This window comes from Vigna radiata, chromosome 8, assembly GCF_000741045.1.
Source record: "Vigna radiata var. radiata cultivar VC1973A chromosome 8, Vradiata_ver6, whole genome shotgun sequence".
NCBI classification, from domain to species: Eukaryota; Viridiplantae; Streptophyta; class Magnoliopsida; order Fabales; family Fabaceae; genus Vigna; species Vigna radiata.
This window is the reverse complement of record NC_028358.1, coordinates 27,322,936-27,345,370: the sequence shown is the minus strand read 5'-3', so window position 1 is coordinate 27,345,370 and position 22,435 is coordinate 27,322,936. Positions and strand designations below refer to the sequence as shown.

General features: G+C 31.4%; 1 protein-coding gene across 1 annotated transcript; it reads left to right on the top strand.

Annotated features, from left to right (window-relative positions):
* The first annotated feature begins 3,725 nt into the window (after positions 1-3,725).
* Positions 3,726-4,929, top strand: LOC111242284. The gene is made up of 2 exons (XM_022784802.1): positions 3,726-3,812; positions 4,582-4,929. Exons 1-2 carry the CDS (start codon positions 3,726-3,728, stop codon positions 4,927-4,929), a joined length of 435 nt encoding a protein of 144 aa, XP_022640523.1.
* The last annotated feature ends 17,506 nt before the right edge of the window (positions 4,930-22,435 follow it).

Genomic DNA, 22,435 nt, shown 5'->3' with positions numbered 1-22,435 from the left:
ATCCAAGAACCTCCTCCTCCTCACAATCTTGATAACCTTTCACCAAAGTAAACAAATCCCTTCCGATGTCAAATGAAAGCACAAATTCAGAATTGGTGTTAGAAGTAGAAGTCATGGTGGCAAGCCAAAATATAGTTCTAGTGATGGCAACGGAACTAGAGACAATACACAAAGGTTGAAACTTGGTGGCATCGATTTCCCTCCAGGAGCCGGAGGTTAACGAATAGACCTCGACCCGATCAACCCTAACGTTGTCGAGAACGACCACCTGGTCCCCCGGGGCGAAGATGCACATGGAGATTTGAACGATCTTGTAATCGTCGGCGAGGGGGCTGAACCTGAATCCAACGTAGTTGAAGGCCAAATGTTTGCGATGGGAACCTGTTTGATTTGACAGGTGGCCAGGTTGATTGCAGGAGGTGAGAATCTTGGCGGTGGGAGAAACAATGTGGGAGAGATGAGACTCGTGGATGAGGTCGTGGTGGAGTCCAATGATGCAGGTGGAGAAGGCTTTAAAATGTTTAGTTTAAAATTTCTTTAATAAAAAACCACGTGTACAAGGACACGTCTAAAAAAAACTTCACATATCATAAAAACTTAACCCTGTAAGTTGATTTAAGGGTAAAGATTCAATTGAGTCAATTTTTCGATATAAAAAACCAAATTGACAAAACTTAAAAGACAAGATACAACTGGGATAACTTCACAAAAATAGAGACATCCGAATAAGTTTAACTTTTTTTTTTTCTTTTGTTCACACTTATCTCATTCATTATCATGGTGAAATTTTAATCTCACCTTCCATTCTCCATAATACTGGTTTGAATAAAGCTTATCTTTTTGTCTACATTTTTTTATATGAAAAAATAATTTTTTGAATTATTGTTTATTATTCTCGGTCACTGAGATCAATTAAATCAATATTAAAAATATATTTGGTTTAACATTGATTTGATAAATCTAAATTAAATAAATTTTAAAATAAACTTTATTAGTGATAGCTTGACGGATATTAAATTACTTTATAATGAATTAGCATAGACTTAATAAATTAATTCTATTACATTAGTTGTCATAGTTTTAAACTAATTAGTTTTTTTTATAAGCAAATAATTAATTAATTAATATAATAGAGCACTTGTGGCTACTCCAACCCTTTTACTAAAAAATATGATAATCTTATACATAAGGGATACAAGAAGGCTAACATTAAATATGACGACCAAATAATTGTCTACTCTGGATACAAAATAATAAGTGCAAAGAGCCTAAAATAGTAACCTCTAAATAAATTCTAACTCATTATTACTCCTAGTACAATACAAAACCACATACATTTCCAAGTGACAGAGTTAATAGTATGCCTTTTACTTGTTATAATAAATTTTTAACATACTTTAAACTTTTATTTTCTTACAGTGAATATTTTACTTTTCACAAATAATAAAATTATAAAAAAAAAATTATACCTTTGTATCATCCACATTTTTAAGTGTATATGTATATTTTTGGTTTCAAAATGAAAGGGGATGAAAAATGGGTAAAAAATAAGACAATGTTTTGTGATTCGGAGGAGAGAATACAAGAGAAACATAAAATTTTCCTATTCTCCTATCGTATAAAAGTGAAAGAAAAAATGTATATAATACTACGTAAATATTCTAAATTAAAAAGAAAGGGAATATATAAATATGAGTACTTTTGTCTTTTTATGTAAAAGAAAGTTTCTTGCTTCCTTTTTTTCTGTCTAATCGTGTAGGATTGATAATGAATTTAATCATGTCAAGCTAAAGTGAAGCCAACTTACTTAATAAGAATCGATGTGGTTGGATCTCTACTAGGGTTTAATATCAACCTATCTATTCTTTTCTAACTCAACTCATTTCAATTTATGAATTCCAAAAAAACACATCTTAGATTTGATTTAAAATTAGAATAATTACTTATTTATTTGTATTGTACATAAACAAAATAATATTAAGCTAATTGAAAAGTTAACTTATGTCTCTTTATATATATATATATATATATATATATATATATATATATATATATATATATATATATATATATATATTTCATAAATTAAATTAATCAAAGGTTACATAATTCAAAGTGTAATTTATTCATTTAACAAACAGATTTCATTTCATATTCAGCTTATTTAATTTTATGAACCAAAACGAATAAATTAGTTATCGAATTCAGTCTCAAACTAATTTTAAATTACTTTGGTTCATTGTTAATTATACAATGTTGGTAAAACAGTTTGTTATGTTGGATCTATTTTAAGTGTTTCGTTCTTGTCAATCCAATCGAAGCAAAGGAAGAAGAGAATAATGAAATGTTCCTGTCCCTCTTAATTGTTGCTTTCATTATTGAATGAGAAAGAGCATAAAGAGAGGCTTACAGTAACCCTTACAATAAAAAGGAAGAGAAAGAAAAAGACAGGAATATGGAGTGAAATGTATGAACAACACTCATCATTCATATATATATATAATTAGTCTATATCAAAGTTCATATGCTTTTAGCCTTAGGTTAGATTTTGAGTGTTGTCATCATGGCACATAAAAAAGCTAGTTATTCGTCTTTCAGAAACGTTCTTGCTTCACATGGAGGGAGTGAGTGATTGGCTTAGATTTATATTTAGGAATATTGCACTGTGAAAGCCAACATGCAGAAAAATATATCAGTAGGGCTACTAGCTAGGCCTATGAATTATTATGATCAAAAGGAAAAATTATTAAGTAATTCTAGCCACCACTATCAATAACTGAGTATTATTCCTTCATATCCACATAACACGATAATTTTCTTTGGAAGGCACTATTTTCTAAAATAACTTATCTGCATGAGCACTACGTGCAGTCAAAGCATGCACATGAGTCCGTGATGAATATTAATCATTGTATAAGCTGAAAACTAATATAGTATGTAAATGCATATATAAAAAGTGTAATTATATATTAATATAGGTTAGAAATAAGTATGTAAATGAAAAAGTATCTGCAGATAATGTTTTTGTGCGTGTGGGCGATGGAGAGGTGATGCTGAATGCAGTTGAATTGGAAGACAGAAGGAATTTGTTTTGTTAAAAAGAAGGGAATTGGTGGATTCGCTCTTGGTCTGAAAGGAAGAAAGCTTTTGACTCTAACCGTACACGTGTAGGTTCATCCATGCAAGTGCTGCATGCATCTTTCTATGTGTCCCGCAATAGATGGGTGCATAACAGAGACCCACGAAACCCATCTCAGTCTCAATCATTCTGCTTCTGCATAATAAGGATTCAAACCTCTTCCTCATCAGAATCTTCAATCTGCTATAAATTCACCACCATCCCTCGCTATAAATTTTCATATTTTTCACCATAAACTGTGCACAAATCTTTCTAATTATTAATCTTGTATATGGAGTATTAAACAGTACAACTCCAATACAGAACAAACTCAAAATACCATATGAAAATTGTTCTATTCAATGAAACAGACCGCCCGTTGACTTTTTTTCTCAGGACCAGACAACATATAACATACCTTTGTATACATACGGAAGAATCTTAATATATCTATATTATACAGGTTTAATGTCTTTTGGAGGTCTCTATTTCTGCGGATTCGTATTAGTCTTTTGGAGGTCTCTATTTCTGCGGATTCGTATTAATTGAGTTTTCGTTTTTTGAAAGTTTTCAATTGAGTTTCTATTGTGGTAAAATTGAGTCAATAATGTCCTTGTCGTTAATTACTGTGGACGGCGTTAACTTTCTTGTGATGTGGTATGCTGAGGTGTCTTTTAATTACGACGTGACACAGGTTAACCAACCAGAACATACCACCTCACGCCTCCTGCCACCTCATCTATGTCTTCTCCACAGAAACCTTAATTTCCAAACCCTAGCTACTATGCTCCGCCACCGCCATCCTCGCCGACAGCCATCCCCTCAACCTTCACCGTGAAACTCCATGGTCGTCGCAAGTTCTCTATCACTCTCCTCCTTTGTCAATCGCAAGCAACCTGCAGAAGATCAAACCACAGACCCCATAATCGTGCATCTACTTCTCGTGCGAGAATCTACTCCATCATCTTCTTCATGGCAGCCACGCGAATCACACATCAACTCCATTGAAGCCGCCACCATGAAATCGCCACTGGACCTACATACTAGAAATCGCCACCAAGCGCCGCTGTGAAAGTGTCAATCGCGAGTTTTTCCGTTTGCCAGTCCCGCAAGTCCAAAAACACAACAGAAACCCAAATTGAAAACCTAATCGCACAACCATGGTTTCTCAATTGCGGCTCTAGTGTACCTGAAAAGCAAATCAAAATTTGTGGCGTGACACTGCTTCACCACCATTAACTCGCACCTTCCAGAAAAAACACAGAGACCCAAAATAAGAGAAAATGTGTTATAGGATATTATTACTAGTCAACCGAAAGGTGGAAGCACAGGAGCCGATCAGTTGAAGAGTTATAAAATAAGCTGACAATAGCTCCCTTTTAACCCGTCATTGTTCTCTAGGGATCAGAGATGACTCTGCCGCTCCAGCACCTTGGAGCTCTTTCACGACGACGGCGAAATAGTATGCGTGTGAGACTAAAGAAAGTGCAAAGGACGTAGCGGGAACAGTGGCGGAGAAAGGTAAGGAAGGGGCGGAAAGGACAAAGCAGAAGACGGAGGAGGTGGCGGCATCGACGCTAAACGCAGGAGAGAAGGCAAAGCAGAGCGTGCAAGGGGCATGGGATGTGGCGAAGGACACCACACACAAGATTAAGGAAACCTTGGTTGGGAAGGATGATGATGATAATGATGGTGTTCTGAACAATGATGTTGCAGAGTTGGAGAGAAGAGATGGGAAGAGTTATGATGACAAAGACGATGAAGAAGACACAGAAAAAGGTGCCAACATGCCCTTTTTTTATGTCGTCTAGTCAACGAACCAGATTGTACCACGTCATTAAAAATTGTACAGTCAACATGCCACCGCGCAAGAATGTTAACGCCGTCCACAACAATTAACGGCAAGGGCTTTATTAACTCAATTTTACCAAAACACGGACCTAATTGAACATTTTCAGAATACGAGGATTCAATTAATACAAATCCGCAAAAATAGGAACTTCTGAAAACATTTAACCTATTTTATATATATATATATATATATATATATATATATATTATGTGTGTATGTGATTTAAACAAATAAACTCGTAAAACATATTTAAATATTATAAATATATTAAAATTGCTACTAATAATTTTAAAAACTAAATATGTATTTACAATTATACAAAAGCTGCAAAAGTATGTATTTTGTTTAAACTTATATGACTTTTTTTTATATTTGGTAAAATTTATAATGTTTTTTAGTTATTAGTTTACTTAAACAATCCGATTCAAAAGTTATAATTTAATTTAATTTTTTTATATTTCTTCTTTATTTTTTACAATAAACAAATATAATGAAGGTTACATTTTAATCATATTTAAATTCGTTGAGATTACATTGTTAGAATAATTACTTTATAATATGGTTCATAATTTTATTTTTATAAAGTTTTTTCCGAGAGAAAGTTGTATTAAAATTGTCTTGACCTTGACTGTTACTTACTGAAACAAATTTATAGTTAAAGTTTAAGGGGATTGGGAATTCATATTTTGAATCACTTTTCCATTTTTCAAAGCTAAGCGTTAAGGGAATGGGACTTAGTTTTCGAAACCACTTTTTCGTTCTTTTGATAAACTTAAATTCTAAGATTTTATTAATAATTTTGTTTAAATTTTATTTTATTAATTTTGGGTCTAGTAATATTTAGTTTGATTTTGATAAAGATAAAATAAAGATAGATAGTTATGAGTTTTTGTTTATCAAGATACAATATTATTTTATGGTAGATTAAGCAGATTTTATTTTTAAGATAGTTGATATTTTATTTTTATTCCTATAATATTATAAGTGTCACAGTTATTTACAGCTCTTCAATTATTAATTAATAGTAGACTCAAATTTTGAGAAAATATCTAAGTGTGTGTAACGTGAGATTTTCTTAACAGTGATATAAGATCTTTATGCTCTAAGTATCAAGAGAGAAAAAAACAAAGAGGAGAGAGTCAAACACCGTGAGAGAAAAAGTGAGTGCTTGATTTTTTTCTAGAGAGATGACAAATGTTGTCAATGGTATGAGTGTGCCACAATTGGCGAGAAAAACCAATTATGATAATTAGTGCCTATAGATGAAGGCCAAGACGTTTGAGATATGGTGGAAGACGGGTACGATGAACCTAATGAAGACGAACATTAGACGGTGCCACAAATGACAACATTGAAGAAAACTCGTGCAAGATATGGGTCAGCATTGTATTTTATCTACAATGATGTAGATAAGTCGGGATTCGAAAAAATAGCGGATGCCAAATCAGCAAAGGAAGCCTGGGAGATATTGGAGGTTGCATATAAAGGTGACAACCGCGTTAGACAAGAATGAATACAAGCTCTCAGAGGGGAGTTTGAACAGTTAAAAATGGAGCCCAAAGAGCATATAATCGAGTACATAACTCAAGTGGAGAAGGTGGCCAACTAACTCGGCAGGAATGGAGAACCAATTCCATCTAGCCGGGTTGTGGGAAAAATTTTGAGATCCCTTACAAAAGATTTCGAAAGTATTGTGTGTGCGATCGAAGAATCGAAGGACTTGTCGGTTCTCATAGTGGATGAACTTTCTGGGTCATTAGAAGCCCACGAACAAAGGAGAAGGAGTTGGGATAATCAAGTTGAACCCACGATCAAGCACTACAAGTATAGTTTGACTCAAATAAAACTCAATTACTCAGAGTGGAGGTCCTGGCGATAGAGGACGAGGAAGCCGAGGACGAGGTGGACACGACCGAGGTAATTTTGAGAATTATAGTGAAGAGCAAATCGGTCAGCAGAATTGGTGTGACCGAGGATAAAGGAAAGGCCGAAGAGATCGGTCATGAGTGAAGTGTTTTAAGTGTGGCAAGTGCTACCACTATGCAAACGAGTGTAGATCAAGCAAGTTCTACAATTGTGGCAAGGCTGGCCGTATTGCAAAGTATTACAAAACTGAGACAAAGGGGGAGACGAATCTCCTTACTGAAGATGTAGAAGAACTATTGCTAGCAAAGAGCTCGGATGTAGTGGACATGGAGAGTCGAATCCCAACAATGGATGAAGTGATCTCGGTAAAGGATGTAACAATTGTGGAGAAAGAAAACCTAGAGAAGGAACTCAAACAAAAAGATGAAGAGATTCAGCAGATAGGGAGGCTTCTGGATGAAGCTAATAAAATTATGAATAAACAGAGGATTGAGCTTGAAGAGTTGAAGAAAGCGACTCTTGAAAAGGAAGAGAAAGCATCTAGTATTCTTGAACCGTATAAAAATAAGGAAGAAGAAGATGAAGAAGAGATGAAGCCTGATGAGATTTCTACCAACTCGGTATGGTATCTAGATACTGGGGCAAGCAATCATATGTGTGGAAACGAGAACTTTCTTTATAAGCTCACTAAGGTGGAGGCCAAATTTATGTTTTTCGAAGATGACTGTAAGGTGGGCGTGAAAGAGCGTGGAACAATCCGACATTTGCAAAAGAATGGACGAGTTGGAGAGATTAAGGATGTTTACTATCTTCTCGAGCTGAAGAACAATATTTTAAGCATGAGTCAGATAATTGAAAAAGGTAATTCAGTTTTTATGAAGGACCATGTACTGTATTTAAAGGATAAGCATGGTCGTGTCGCAACCAAAACAAAAACAAAGAAGAACCGATTGTATGAACTAGAGCTGAAAATCATGGAGAGAAGGTGCTTAAAGCAAGATATGACTAGTAAGAGCTTGGATAACTCCAATTCAAATCTGATTGAAAGAAGCAAACCTGGTGCGGGATTATGCACATGGAAAGTCGAATGAAGGAAGGAAGAATTTAAGCTTATGGGGGAGTTTATTGGGATAAACTTAAATTTTAGGGTTTTATTAATAATTTTCTTTAAATCTTATTTTATTAGTTTTGGGTCTAGTAATATTTAGTTTGATTTTGATAGAGATAAAATAGGACAGGTAGTTATGATTTTCTGTTTATCTAGGTAAAATATTATTTTATGATATATTAAGCAGATTTTATTTTTAAGATAGTTGATATTTTATTTTTATTCTCGTAATATTGTAAGTGTCACGACTATTTATAGGCCTTCAATTGTCAATGAATAGTAGACTCAAATTTTGGAAAAATATCTGTGTGTGTGTGTAACGTGAGATTTTCTTAACATGTGTTTGAAACCTCGTTTCCATTTCCACAAACAATATTATTGATTTGACCTAAAGTCCATTGAGGGCTAAGAGAACGATGGTTCATAAGGGTTCTTCTCTGGAACTTTGATTTTGTTTCCACGGACAGTATCAATGTTTTGACTCCATGTTCATTATAACGTTGTTAGGGTCAGTGCATATAAAGTATTCTCCATTTTGAAGCACAAAGTTTCGTCATGGTTTTATTCTTGAAAAACATGTCAAAGGGTTGAAGAAAGAAAGTTTATTTAAATTATCATTGACCTTAACTCTTAAGTAAGATACGACTAATGGAGTATTAGAACAAGCCCCCCATTTAACAACTAAGTGTTTTTAGAGCTCTAAGTTTTAAGACGGACAATACTTTGAATAAGTAATGATTGACTTTAACAATGACTTCGTTTGTAAGAATAAAAAAAAAATCCAAAGACTCTTAATACCTCAATTAAGGCACTTATTCTTATATACTTTAATACTCTTACACCATTTCAGAATCGAGATTAAGAAAAATAAATATATTTTCTTACTTCAACCCTCTAAAATAAGTTTAAAGATAAAATCATAATAAAATTATACTAAAAGTACCAATAATATCCTAAAAGACAAAAAGATAAAAATATATTTAAATTATTTCACTCTTAAAATAATAGAATATAAATAACATAATTGTTTTAATTTGGTTTGTATATTATATTTTAATTGTATTTACTTTATAGGAGCTTTTATTTGTTTCTTACTTTACCTGTTAAAATATTATGCACATTATATTTTTAAGATTTTATTTTAATTTTTTTTTTTTGAAAAAAGAAAACACACCCACACACGTGTATATATAATGGCAAAATGTGAAGAAGAAGAAAAGCTAAGATAATGATGTTGTCTAGTCACATGTAATATTTTAATTATGTAAAAAAGTGAAAGAAGAGATAATTTTAATTTATTTATTAAAAGCAAAAAATATAACTATATTTTAAATTTCTGGCGCCCAGCCCTTTGGGCTTGACCACCATTCCTCCATTCTAGGCCCACGGACCTGCCAATGAATGGACATTTTTTACAAGAAAAAAAAAATAATTAGGAGGAATGAGTAAAAGTATAGGATTAGATTAGGAATACGAGCTTTATTCCCTCACTGTATTTATCACATTCAAATAGAAATGATTTGATTTGTTCCTAAAAACAAAAAGAACGAAAGCTTTTGAGAAAAAGTCCAAATAGACAATCCTTAATATTTCAAGAAAGAAATGACAAAAGATAAAATATTGCTGATAAGAAAAATAAAACTAAACAGTTATATAGCATATTTTATATGCAACACATAAATACTAAATAATCATCACCAAAAATCATATAAAACGAATATTATATTTGTTTATAAACAATCTGATACCGTAATTACTCTCCCAAATTTGAAGTATTTTCTGACTCCACTACAAATCTTCCATATTCTGAGCACAAAAAAATGTTGTATGACAGAAAGTTTCTGCAATTCCGTATAATAACCTCATAAGTGGTTAACTGCATCATATCCTCCAAGTCATATCAGCCGAACAGTTTCTCCCAATAGCTTTGAAATTCCATATCAGTAGTACCCAACAACGTATTTCAATTTCCACAGCTTTCAAACAGAATCATATCTAACCTTAGTTGGTTTTGTTATACATGGAAAAGACACAGTCAATGTTCTGGTAACAAAAGTTTCTACGCAATAGTATCTTGTCGCTACCAAATATTTGATGTCGTTGGGAAACTAAATAACTCTTTCTAAAAGAAAATTCGTTGCATGTCACTTCATATATTTTTAGTAATGATCTTTTCATCCTGCCTCGTTTATATATATATATATATATATATATATATATATATATATATATATATATATATATATATATATATTAACCATTTTATAGTAATATGCTATTTATAAAATTTAAAAATTATCTTATTGATATTTATTTTTATAAATTTATCAAATAGTTGTGAATAAAATAAAACTGATTAAATATCATTATTCTAAATTTAATTATATAAACTCTTTATATTCTCGAGATTTGATAAATGGCATTGTAAAGGAATAAGTATGAGACAAATAATATCTACCAACCATTTGCGTGAATCAAAGCGTATTTGTTAAAATAAATAATTAAATATGTTTGGTAATGTTTTGATTGAATTTGTGTGAGGGTCGGTCGTCCTTTCTTCTCTGTTCTATCGTCCTTTCTTCTCTGTTCTATTTTGATAGTTTAATCTTTTCTGAGAACGCAGTTTTTCAATGGGTGATTGACCTGTAAAAGACATTCTAATGCTCAAGTCAGATATGTTTTATAAAGATGTTTATATTGTATTAGAATAGATCAAAGTTATTTTACCTGAACGCCAATAATATATTTTATAAGGCTTGTGGTAGCTAAATACACTGATTCATCATTAAACCAGACAATCAAATTCAATAATACCTGTTAATTATCCATTAATATCATATTATTGTGCAATATGACCTCTCAATCACTCATAAATAATGTATATTCGCATTTAATATGACCATTAAACATATTAATTTGCTCTTAATGATTTTTATCTTTTCTTATTAGTGTTTGTCTCATCACCGGTCGGTTTCCTATTTTGGCCTCGAATTCTTCTTAGCCAGTCGGTCACCAGGGTATAGTACATTAAGCCCCACAACTGTTTGCAGGTGTGAAGGGCTTAAATATGTCAGATGAGAATGGGAGTTCACAATGAGCGTTCCCCACTACTCGATTTTTGTCTTCAACTTTCTGGTTGACGAGAGGGATTTACCTCTCGGTTTTTTCTTCAATGAGAGGGATTTACCTCTCGGCCCAGAGGGATTTACCGCTCGGTCTTTGTCTTCAACTTTCTAGTTGACGAAAGGGATTTACCTCTCGGGTTTTTCTTCAACGAGAGGGATGTACCTCTCGGCCGAGAGGGATTTACTGTTCGGTCTTTGTCTTCAACTTTCTAGTTGACGAGAGGGATATACCTCTCGGTTTTTTCTTCAACGTGAGGGATTTACCTCTCAGCCAAGACGAATTTACCGCTCGGTCTTTGTCTTCAACTTTCTGGTTGACGAGAGGGATTTACCTCTCGGTTTTTTCTTCAACGAGAGGGATTTACCTTTAGGCCGAGACAGATTTACTGCTCGGTCTTAGTCTTCAACCTTCTGGTTGACGAGAGGGATTTACCTTTCGAGTTTTTCTTCAACGAGAGGGATTTACCTCTCGGTCGAGAGGGATTTACCACTCGGTCTTTGTTTTCAACCTTCTGGTTGACGAAAGGGATTTACCTCTCAGTTTTTTCTTCAACGGGAGGGACTTACCTCTCGGCCGAGAGGGATTCACCGCTCGGTCTTTGTCTTCAACTTTCTGGTTGACGAGAGGGATTTACCTATCGACCGAGAGGGATTTACCACTTGGTCTTTGTTTTCAACCTTCTGGTTGATGGGAGGGATTTACCTCTCGGTTTTTTCTTCAACGAGAGGGATTTACCTCTTGGTCGAGAGGGATTTACCACTTGGTCGAGAGGGATTTACCGCTCGGTCTTCTTCATTAAAGTTCTCTGGGAACTTCTTGATTGACTTTTTACCACCAATGAGTGAGCATGAATTGTTTTTTTTTTTTTATTTCGTAACGAAAGCACAAGAGAACAATAAAAGTTTAAATCAAAGGAAATTGAATTTGAACATAAGATTAATAAAATTTTGTATCTCTCCTAAGTTGATAACTCTTCGAACCGATCATTCACGGTAGGCGCCATGGGGCTTATGTATTTATTATAAATTTTAAGAGATGAATTTTTTTTCATAATGGTACTTTTGAATAAAAGAGAAATAGGAAGCTACGAAAACGTAATTCCTTGAACAATGGCCTGTACTCACGAGGTGGATTTTGACGTTTTAATCATTAAATAATTGACAATGTTATCATAATAAATATGAATTTTTTTTTAAATATTAATATAACTAAAATAGGTAGTAAAATAAAACATTGATGAAAAGATTCAGAATCTTAAAAGACTCTTCATCCAGGTTTTGCTAAACCTCAATCCACAGTATGATGAACATTTTGGGACATAAGGTGAAGATCAATCTTTGGACTTTTTTCCTAAAAGTTCTAAAAACAAAAGACATGTCAATAGAATTTATTATTGAATTTTTCGCTCTTAGTCCAAAACCTTGTAAGTTGTATTAATCCGAAGTAGCGATGTCGAGATTGAGTGCGTTTGGTTCCTTGTGGTTTCAGTGGGATGCCGCTTGACCCCACGGTGGACGCCATTTATGTTTTGGTTGAATTTGTCCGAGGGTCGGTTGTCCTTCCTTCTTTGCTCTATTTCGATCGTTTAATCCTTTTTGAAAACGCAATCCTCCGATGGGTGGTTGACCTGCAAAAGACATTCCAACACTCAAGTCAGATATGTTTTATAAAGAGGTCTATATTTTATTAGGATAGATTAAGGTTATTTTACCTGAACGACAATAATATATTTTATAAGCTTGTGATAGTCAAACACATTGATTAATCATTAAACCAATCAAATTCAATAATACATGTTAATTATCCATCCATTAATACCGTATCATATTATTTTTGTGCAATATGACCTGTCAATCACTCATAAATAACGTATATTCGCATTTAATATGACTATTAAACATATTAATTGGCCATTAATTATTTTTACCTTTTCTGATTATTAGTGTTTGTCAGACCACCGATCGGTTTCTTGTTTTGGTCTCGAATTCTTCTTAACCGGTCCGTCACTGAGGCATAGTACGATTACTATATGGTAGCTTTAGTCGCACAAACAAAATGATATTTATTAATATTTTTATGAAATAAAAAACCATGTAAACACATAAGTCTCTCGTTTAAAATAAAATGTGTTTTTTTCGTCAATATTTACTGTATTTCATAATGATAGACCGATCTGAAAACCAATTATTGACTTTTTTTTTTATATACTTTCTTAAAACGAATTATAAAATTTAAGGTTAGAAAAATAACTGAGCAGTAATGTACTATAGTTAATTATATTATATTAAAAAAACTGATTTATTTTTATTAAAAGTTTACTATATCATTTTATGATTTAATTTTCAAAAACCGAATTTATAACATTTTTAGTATCTACTCTTTCCTCTCGTTCAACTATTGTCTCGCAAAAAACTATTATTTAATAATAAAATATTAATAAAAGAAACCGTTCAAATTAAAAATTAATAAAAAAAATTTTTAAGACAAGATTTTTTATCCCAAATTTTTATATTTTTTTATCAATAAACTTATATTACTTTTTAAATAATATTATTGTAAAAAATAAAAGTAAAATATATTTTTTTAAATTTAATTTTATTAAATGATTAAATAATAAAATCATAAAAGAAAAAAAGACTATATAAAAAAATAATATTTTAAATATATTATATTTTTTAACATATTATTAAATATGTAAAAATATGTTAAAAAAACTTTTAATAATATTAAAATGTGTGTAAGAGCACACACTAAAATAACTATTTATTTTAAAAATCAACTTACTTTAAAATAAAAATCAATATTATTATTTATAAATGATAGTATTTTATAGATTAAAACTATAATATATTTTCTAACATTAAATTTTATTAAATGACTATATAATGAAATATCATAAAAAAAATAGTACTATAAAAAAATAATTAATATTATAAAAATATGAAATGATGAAAAAAATTAATAAACGTTTTTCTAGTATCATCTTTTATTATATTATAATAATTAATAAATATTAGTTTAATTTTTACATACTAAAATATAAATAATAAATAATTGATAAATAAAACAATTTTCTCATGCAATAAAATAAATATAAATAAAAAATTATTTTAAAATAAAATAAGTAGATAGAAAGATAAAATAAATTATATACACATATAAAAGAAAAAAATATATAAATAAAAAATTAAAAAAAAATATAAAAGTAAAATAATATTGATGACAAAATAAATAAAAATAAAAATAAAAAATAAAATAAAATAAATAAAAAATAAAATAATTTTTATACAGATAGAATAATAAAATAAATATAAATAAAAAAATATAATAATATCAAATAATTAAAAAATTAATTTGGAAAACATTTATGAATAAAATAAAATAAATATTAAAATAAATTTTTAGTATTTTTTTATATTATAGTAGATAATAGATTTTCTAAAAACACTCCCATCTAGAATCAAATAAACGAATTTTTCAAAAATATTTAAAGAAAAAAATGTTAAATAAAAAATATTTATAAAATCATAATATTTTTTAAGTAAAATTTAAATATTTTTTATTTATTTATGATCTTTGTACATAGATAATGAAATAATAATACTTCACTTTAATTATACAACTTTTGTTCTTAAACAATTTATCCATTCATTACACAATCTTTATCTCACTCTAATGCGATTGAGAGATATAATATATTCTTGTTGAAACTATTTATGAATTAAATGATCTAACGAACTATCAGTTAAAAACATTAAGAACGTGCATTGTTATACTTTTCAATTTCAATGAAAAAGTTATTTTAATAATTTATTTAATATAATTACCGCGTTGTTTGTGGCGGTTCAGGAAAGTGGAAAAGTTTAAAGAAAACTGCTTAATAAAGACTAGGGTAGTGTAAAAATTAATACAATTCAGTTTAAAATTAGTATAATTAGTACTTTAGTTCAGTTTATATTGTAGTTTATTACAATTAGTATAGTTCAGTCCAGTCCAGTTTGATAAAACAAAAAACAGTTAACTAAATTGTTTTATAGTTCAGTTTAGTGTAGACAAATTAATTTTTAGTTCAGTACAGATTTTAATAGTGCAGTACAGTTCAATTCTATTTGTCCACTCCTAATAAAATCTATAAAATATATAAATTAAAGATACAAAGAAAATTTTCAAACAACCAATCGGAAAAATAAAAAATAAAATCAAAACAAAACAAATATATAAAGAGACCCAGAGTGGAAAAAAAAAAAGTGACAACCCCATTTTCAAGAACACGGCTCTTTAGTTTTCCAAGATGTGGCTGCCTATTAAATGGACAATTGACACAAAAGTATTAAGAATACTTTTTCTAGTATTAAGAATACTTTTTCTAATCTATAACTAAAATTTTTATGACAAGTTATCATATCAATTATAATTCACTTAAGTGATATAGTGATAAAGCTATAATTATGATAAGATTTTTTATACAGATTAACATCTAGAGATGGCATAGAAAATAAGAGATTGAAATTTTTGTAATATATTAGAAGACTTTCTAGGTCGATTCGTCATTATAATTGACATAGTATATCTTTAACCCTTCTGGTGTTGTTGTTCTACTTGTTGTTTTGTTCTCAAAGTTTTTCTTTCTAATCTTCTCTAAGCTTGCTCCAAAAACTTTAGCACACCCATAATCCAAACCATTAAATTTCATCACAATCCTATCTTGTTGCATTCAACAATTTCAATCCCATATCACACTCTTCAAGCAATAAATAATGAATAACAACCAAAAATTGAGGGGGAAAAGAGAAAGAAAAAGGTTTAAACAGTTAGAAAGATGGAAGATCTATGACTACATCATCCTCCCTTGGTCACACCAATAAAGGAGAACAATGACGGTGGCACCTCTAGCAGCAACTCGCTGACGGTAAAAGGGTATGAAGGATTATAAATTTGATGGAGGCATGACTGTTGGTTCTTTGTTTTGTGGTTTAGATTCTTTGTTGCGAGTTTCCAAAATTTGAGTAGGGGGATTTTCATAGAGCTGGCGTAGGAAATAAGAGGATGAAATTTTTGTAATATATTAGAAGACTTTCTATGTCAATTCGTCATTATAACTGGCATAGAATACCCTCAACCCTTCCTGTGTTGTTGTTCTCTTTGTTGTTGTGTTCTCAAAGCTCTTCTTTTTAATCTTCTCTAAGCTCACTCAAAAAACTTTAGCACACACATAACCCAAACCATCAAATTTCATCACAATCCTATCTTGTTGCATTCAACAATTCCAATCCCACATCACACTCTTCAAGCACTAAATCACAAATAACAACCAAAAATTGAGGGGAAAAGAGGAAGAAAAAGGTTTGAACATTTAGAAAAATGGAAGATCTATGACTACATCATCCTCCCTTGGTCACACTAATAGAGGAGAATAATGTCGGTGAGACCTCTGGCAGCGACTTGCTGACGGTAGGGGGATTTGCATTGCTGGTGAAGACCTTGGGTGGAGGCGAGTGTGTGATACTTCTCTAACTGTAGAATCAAAGAACAATGAACAACGATATGGTGTCGAAGGTCACTAGCAGTAGTGTAGATTTGGGGTCTTTGGAGAAGAAGAAGAAGGAAACTTTTGTGTGAGGAAACTCGACGTTGTTCACCCGGCAAGTCACCAGTTCTAGTGAGGCTGAGTGACAACAACTAGTGACAGGAAGGAGGAAGAATGCTTGTGCGATGGAGGGTGGGTCGATGCTTCTCTTGATCGCATCGTAGCAGCACCGATGGTGGAGGTGTGTGATGATAACAAGGAGAATGACCACTGTAGATGAAGAATAAGAAATAAATTAATGTTGGTGACTCCTCCTCTAAGAGTGACAAACGACGGTGATGTCAAGTTGAGTTATTGCTTCGATCATATTTTGGTGAAGAAAGCAAGAGAGGAGTCTATAATAGAGAAGAAGAAATCCTAAGTGGAGAAAGTTATACCAGTTTTGGAACAATTGGTATAAACGGTGAAAACTTTCTATATTGTATATGTATCCATGCCGGTTCCAAAATTGACATAAAAAGTCTTTTTTAACTGGCGTAAAAAAGTTTCTATTAGGTTTCTCTACACTAGTGTACCTATTGACTCCGTTCAAATAAATGGTTTAACCAATAACATAAAAGAAAGTACCAAGCTTTTTTAATTGTAAGATTTTATTTCCCCTTTTATGATTCAAACATTATTTGTATGTCTCTTCTCTCTTACTATCTTCCTCTAATTCCACTCTACAAAATACATAAGTCAAGCTCTGATGCCTTTTAATGAAATTATTGATTTGTTCTTCCTTTCTTTTAAACCATTTGCAACTATGGTTCATTTTTCCATTTCTCACTCTTAATCTTTATCGTATTTTATATCTTTGTTACCACTTTTTTGAAACTATGGTTCAACTCCAGGACATCCGTGAATGCATGTGTTAGTAATTGTTTAGGGTTCAAGACTTTATTATTTTTAACCAAAAGAATAGATCATTAGTGCAGAAAGGGCTTTAGACGTCTGTTATTTTTTACTTTTAACGTCACATCCCGAACCGACGTCGGGCATGATATTAACCGATGTTTACGAAGTGTTCGTTGTGTTTTAGTACAGTTTTTCTCGTGTCTTTGGATATCGTAGTAGCACCTTCTTCCTTTGCTAGTTTCTTCGTAAGAAAAAATTGTGTCTTTTGCATCTCTTATGACATTTCAACCAAAAACCGAACCTGGGTCATTGCCTAGTTCCATTCCAACCGCCAAAGAAAAAGAATACGGTGACACTGTATTCTTTTTCTTCGCCATAGAAAAAGAATACGGTGACACCGTTTTCTTTTTCTTTGGCGGTAGGAGTGGAAGTAGGCAACAACCCAAGTTTGACTTCAGGTTGAAATGCCATAAGAGATCCAAAAAACTCAAGTTTTTCTTACGAGGAAACTAGTAAAGGGAGAAGGTACACTACGCTACACAAAGACACGAGAAAAACTGTATCAAAACACAACGAAAACTCATTTTAATCGGTTCAAATGAGATCAAACAGTTCAAAAGCAAGTTTAATCGAAGTAAAAGCGAAGTTTAAATGGTTCAAAAGAGTTCAAACGCACTTGAAAGACAATGCAAACGAGAGAAAAGGCAAAGGAAGACGATGAAGTGCTCGAAATTGATTCGCAAATGACTGATTTAACAAGAAATGAGATGTCAGTTGCCAAAGTCCCCGACGTCTATAATCGAATATACGTCGGGGACCTTACTAATATGACGTTCATTCAATTTCAAAATTAATATGTAGACGTCGGATGTCCTGGGAACCGACGACTATAGTCGCATATAGACGTCGGTTGGCGGGATTAGACGTCCACATGGCAGAAAAAAAATAACTTTTCACCTATTTGTCAGACTATAGGCGTCAGTTAGGAGGGACACTAACGTCTATAGTCACATATAGAGGTTAAAGTTGGGGGATCAGACGTCTAAATGGCGGAAAGAAATTATTTTTCAACTAATGTCAGACATATAGACGTCAGTTAGGAGGGAACAGACGTCTATAGTCGCATATAAACGTCGGACTGGCGGGATCTGACGTCTAAGTGGTGGAAATAAATGACTTTTCACCTACCTGTCAGGCCTCTAGACGTCCATTAGGAGGGGCCCCGACGTCTACAATATTATAGACGTCAGTGTCCCTTCTAACCGACGTCTAAAGACTTGACTTATTTATGAAACTACCACCGGTCAATAATTTATGTTGCGGTCCCCGCTAATTGACGTCTAATGAGTGACGTTAAAAGCCAATTCTACACTAGTGGATGAAGGAATTGAAAATATGATCATTTTTAAGCTTATTTAAGTCATTCTATTCATCTTCCTTTATTGAAAGTTTTACCCATCAAAATGTTTAGCTTATTATGGGTAATTTTTTCAACGTCAAATGTGGTGCCCTAATTTTTTTTGGATTAACAATTTGAAATTTGGAACTTCAACCTTCAATGAACATTGTGATACCTAAATTTTTTTGTTACATTGATTTTCGGTATTCATTTCATTACTTATCCATTTCTACTATCTTCAACTTAATATACCATTTTCCATTCAACATGTATGTTTTGCGGAAACCATGTCACTATATCTCAAAAACATTGAAAATGAAAGATAGAATACCACTAGCCAGGTTGTTAGGTTATGGTTGGTTCCAAATTTCACTAAAAACAAATATCCATTTTCAATGGGATTGTCCTCTAAGACCAAGAGGTAGCTTATTCCAAACCTATTCACAATTTATTCTTTTTGTAGATTGTTTTACATAGTTTTTTATTTGAACCTCAATGCAACATGTGTCAATTCAGGCCTCCATAAGATGCATACTCATATATAAGATCCAATCTAAAATTTGTGATGACAAGGTTTATTTCATTCAATCATTCAATGTTTCAGGTAGTGGTGGTTGTTATAGAACAACACATCACAGTTATAAAATAAAGTTTAAGTTTAAAGCCAAAGTTCTTTACTTGATTTTAAGTTAGTTACCAAAAATAATTTCATATGCACTCCTTTTTCTATCATTAGTTCTCTTGGGTTGACATTAATTATTTAGTTGGTAAGTTTAACTATTATATTATAACATATTGATTTGTACGTATCACATAATTTACTTTAACATTTTTGTTTTATGTAAATATTATTGGAATATTTACTCGCTTTATGTAGATATTATTGGAATATTTATTCAAGTTGAAACTAGAAGAGAGTTTGTAAAAGGTGGTAAGACGATTAAGATGCAATTCATCTCATTGAAGCTCATGGGTAACATGATTTTTCATTATTATATTTTAAGTTATTATACATTACAAAAATTTCTAAGCAATGTGTTATTTGTACAATAGGTTTCTAATTAAATATACTTTATTTGGGAACTATGTTGATGAATTAAATAAATTTCTTGCATTTGAAAACAATCAACATGTCGTTATTATTATACACTTTTGCAAAGTCAATGTCTTTCGTGGTATGTAAGTGTGGCCAGAAATTTTTCAATATCTTGTTTCATTTTGATATATTGATGTATTTATATTTTTTGTAGATAAAGTTTATTTTCAAAACTTTATGAATTGTACCAAGATAATTTGTAATTATGATGATAAATAGGTGATAATATTAATTTTTACCATTATGAGTCACATTTTATTAACAAAATCAATTCTTCTATAATTTTAAACATACTTAATCCTCAATTTCTATCAACAAAATCAATTCTTCTATAATTTTGAACATACTTAATCCTCAATTTCTATCTTGATTTTGTAAATACATATATTGTGGGTTACACTTATTAATTTATATCTCTAATTCTCTCTTTTTGTATTTTATTTTGTAATAGGAAGATCTTCTACCAATAATAAAAGAGTTTGGCAACCTAAGAAGCAAAAAGAACATCAAGAGAGGGAGAAGTCTAGGTGGCGTTGAGTGTCACCTCTTTATTGTTGAGTGAGCCTTTTATAAAGGCTATATTGTGGCAAGTTTCCATCATATATCTTCTTGTAAATCGAAGGAAGCTACATCTTTAGTGGTTTTGGAGGCACAATCTAACTTTTGGAGAGCTTAGGGGTTTGCTAGGGCTCATAGGAATACACCCATTTTCCTCTTAGTTTCTCTATCTTCTTCCACGTTCATTTTGTAAGCTTGAGTGAAAATGGAGAGTGAAACACATCTTGTTAGGGATAAATGTAGTCATTGAACTCTCTTGTATTTTGTGAATATTTTGATTTTATATATATATATATATATATATATATATATATATATATATATATATATATATATATATATATATATATATATATATATGCCTTCCTTCAAATGCTTAATGTTTGCTGAAATAGGGTTGTGGATAGCTTGATTTATGGTTTATTAATTAGGTATTGGGAAGTATCATTTGAAACCTAGACTTGGAACAAGATGCCTAATGGAGCTTGTATCTAGGGATGAAACTTGACCCATTAGTTGTTTTAAATCCTAGGTCTACTAACTATTGAATGATCAAGGGATTGACGCTTAACTAGGAAACCTAAGCTCTTTCACCTAAGGAATTAGGCTTGAGTGTTCTGGTGGGTTGGCATTAATGTTTTGATTGAAAGGAGATGAGTTTGTTTATGCACAAAGTGAAGTTTATGAAATCTACCCTCAACAATGACATTCCATATCATTTCTAACCTTTTTTCATTTATAAGTGTCTTCAACCTCCAAAGTTCAATCTTTATTCTTTATCAATTTATTTTCTTGCACATAATCTTTGATTCATGAACTATTCTAGAAGAATTATTTATTGTATGATTATCTAGTATTACACATTAGTCTCTTATGAAACAATATTTGATCTTATTATTTTATGTTACTTAAATTATTCGATACGTTTGTCGATGGCCTAATAGGAAACAATAAAACTAAAAATATGTAAGTATAATTTCTTTTCATTTTTCTGACCATAAAAAGTTTATTACAAGAAGTTTTATAACTTACAAGATGTGGGATAGTACATAGTTCCCTTCACAAATTCTCACCAGCTGTGTGAATCATCTAAAACAAGCATTGAAGATTCAATTTCTTCAATGCAATATCTAAAACTCAATTGAAGAATTGAAAGATTCTAAAGAGTATAATGTTATTATGCTATATTTTTTTAGTGTTTTTGTTGTCATAATACATGAAACTACTTTTATTGTAATGACTACAATTAAACACATTCTTGGTAATGATGATTGGTGGTACACGATTTGTGTGTAGCAAGGTCGTGTACCTTACTCAAAGATGTTTTTATGGAAAAACAGTAATAAAAATGTTATTAAGGTTACTCCAAGATACCAGCAATACTCCAAACATACTTACACAATGTTTTATCGAGTGCTTATTGAGATTTCATATATATATATATCGTGTAATTGATTTTACAGATTCTACAACTTTTGTGTTGTTTGAGAGGGATGCTACCACACTACTAAAGAAATCATGTGTTGACATTATTAAATCTGAATATAAGGTCCATTTTTTAGTATTCTATTTAGAATTAAGTCCCTAGTAAAGATTTTACAAAAGTATATTTCTTATTTGTTTTACTTATTTATTCTAATTCAATGTTAATATTAATATTGAAGGATGTATATTCTGGAAGTGGAGAAGAGTGTAAACTAAAGCATGGAGGTTTTAATTTTTTTGTGATTAGGCAAAGCATTCTAGTGTGGGATGTTAATTTTGGAAAACATTGAGAAAGATATAGAAATGTATAGGCATATTCAGAGCAGAATATTAGGCGATATAGTCAGAAAAGGGCACTAATGGTTGATGGTGGTACACGGCTGACAGAAGGAATTTCCCTTAA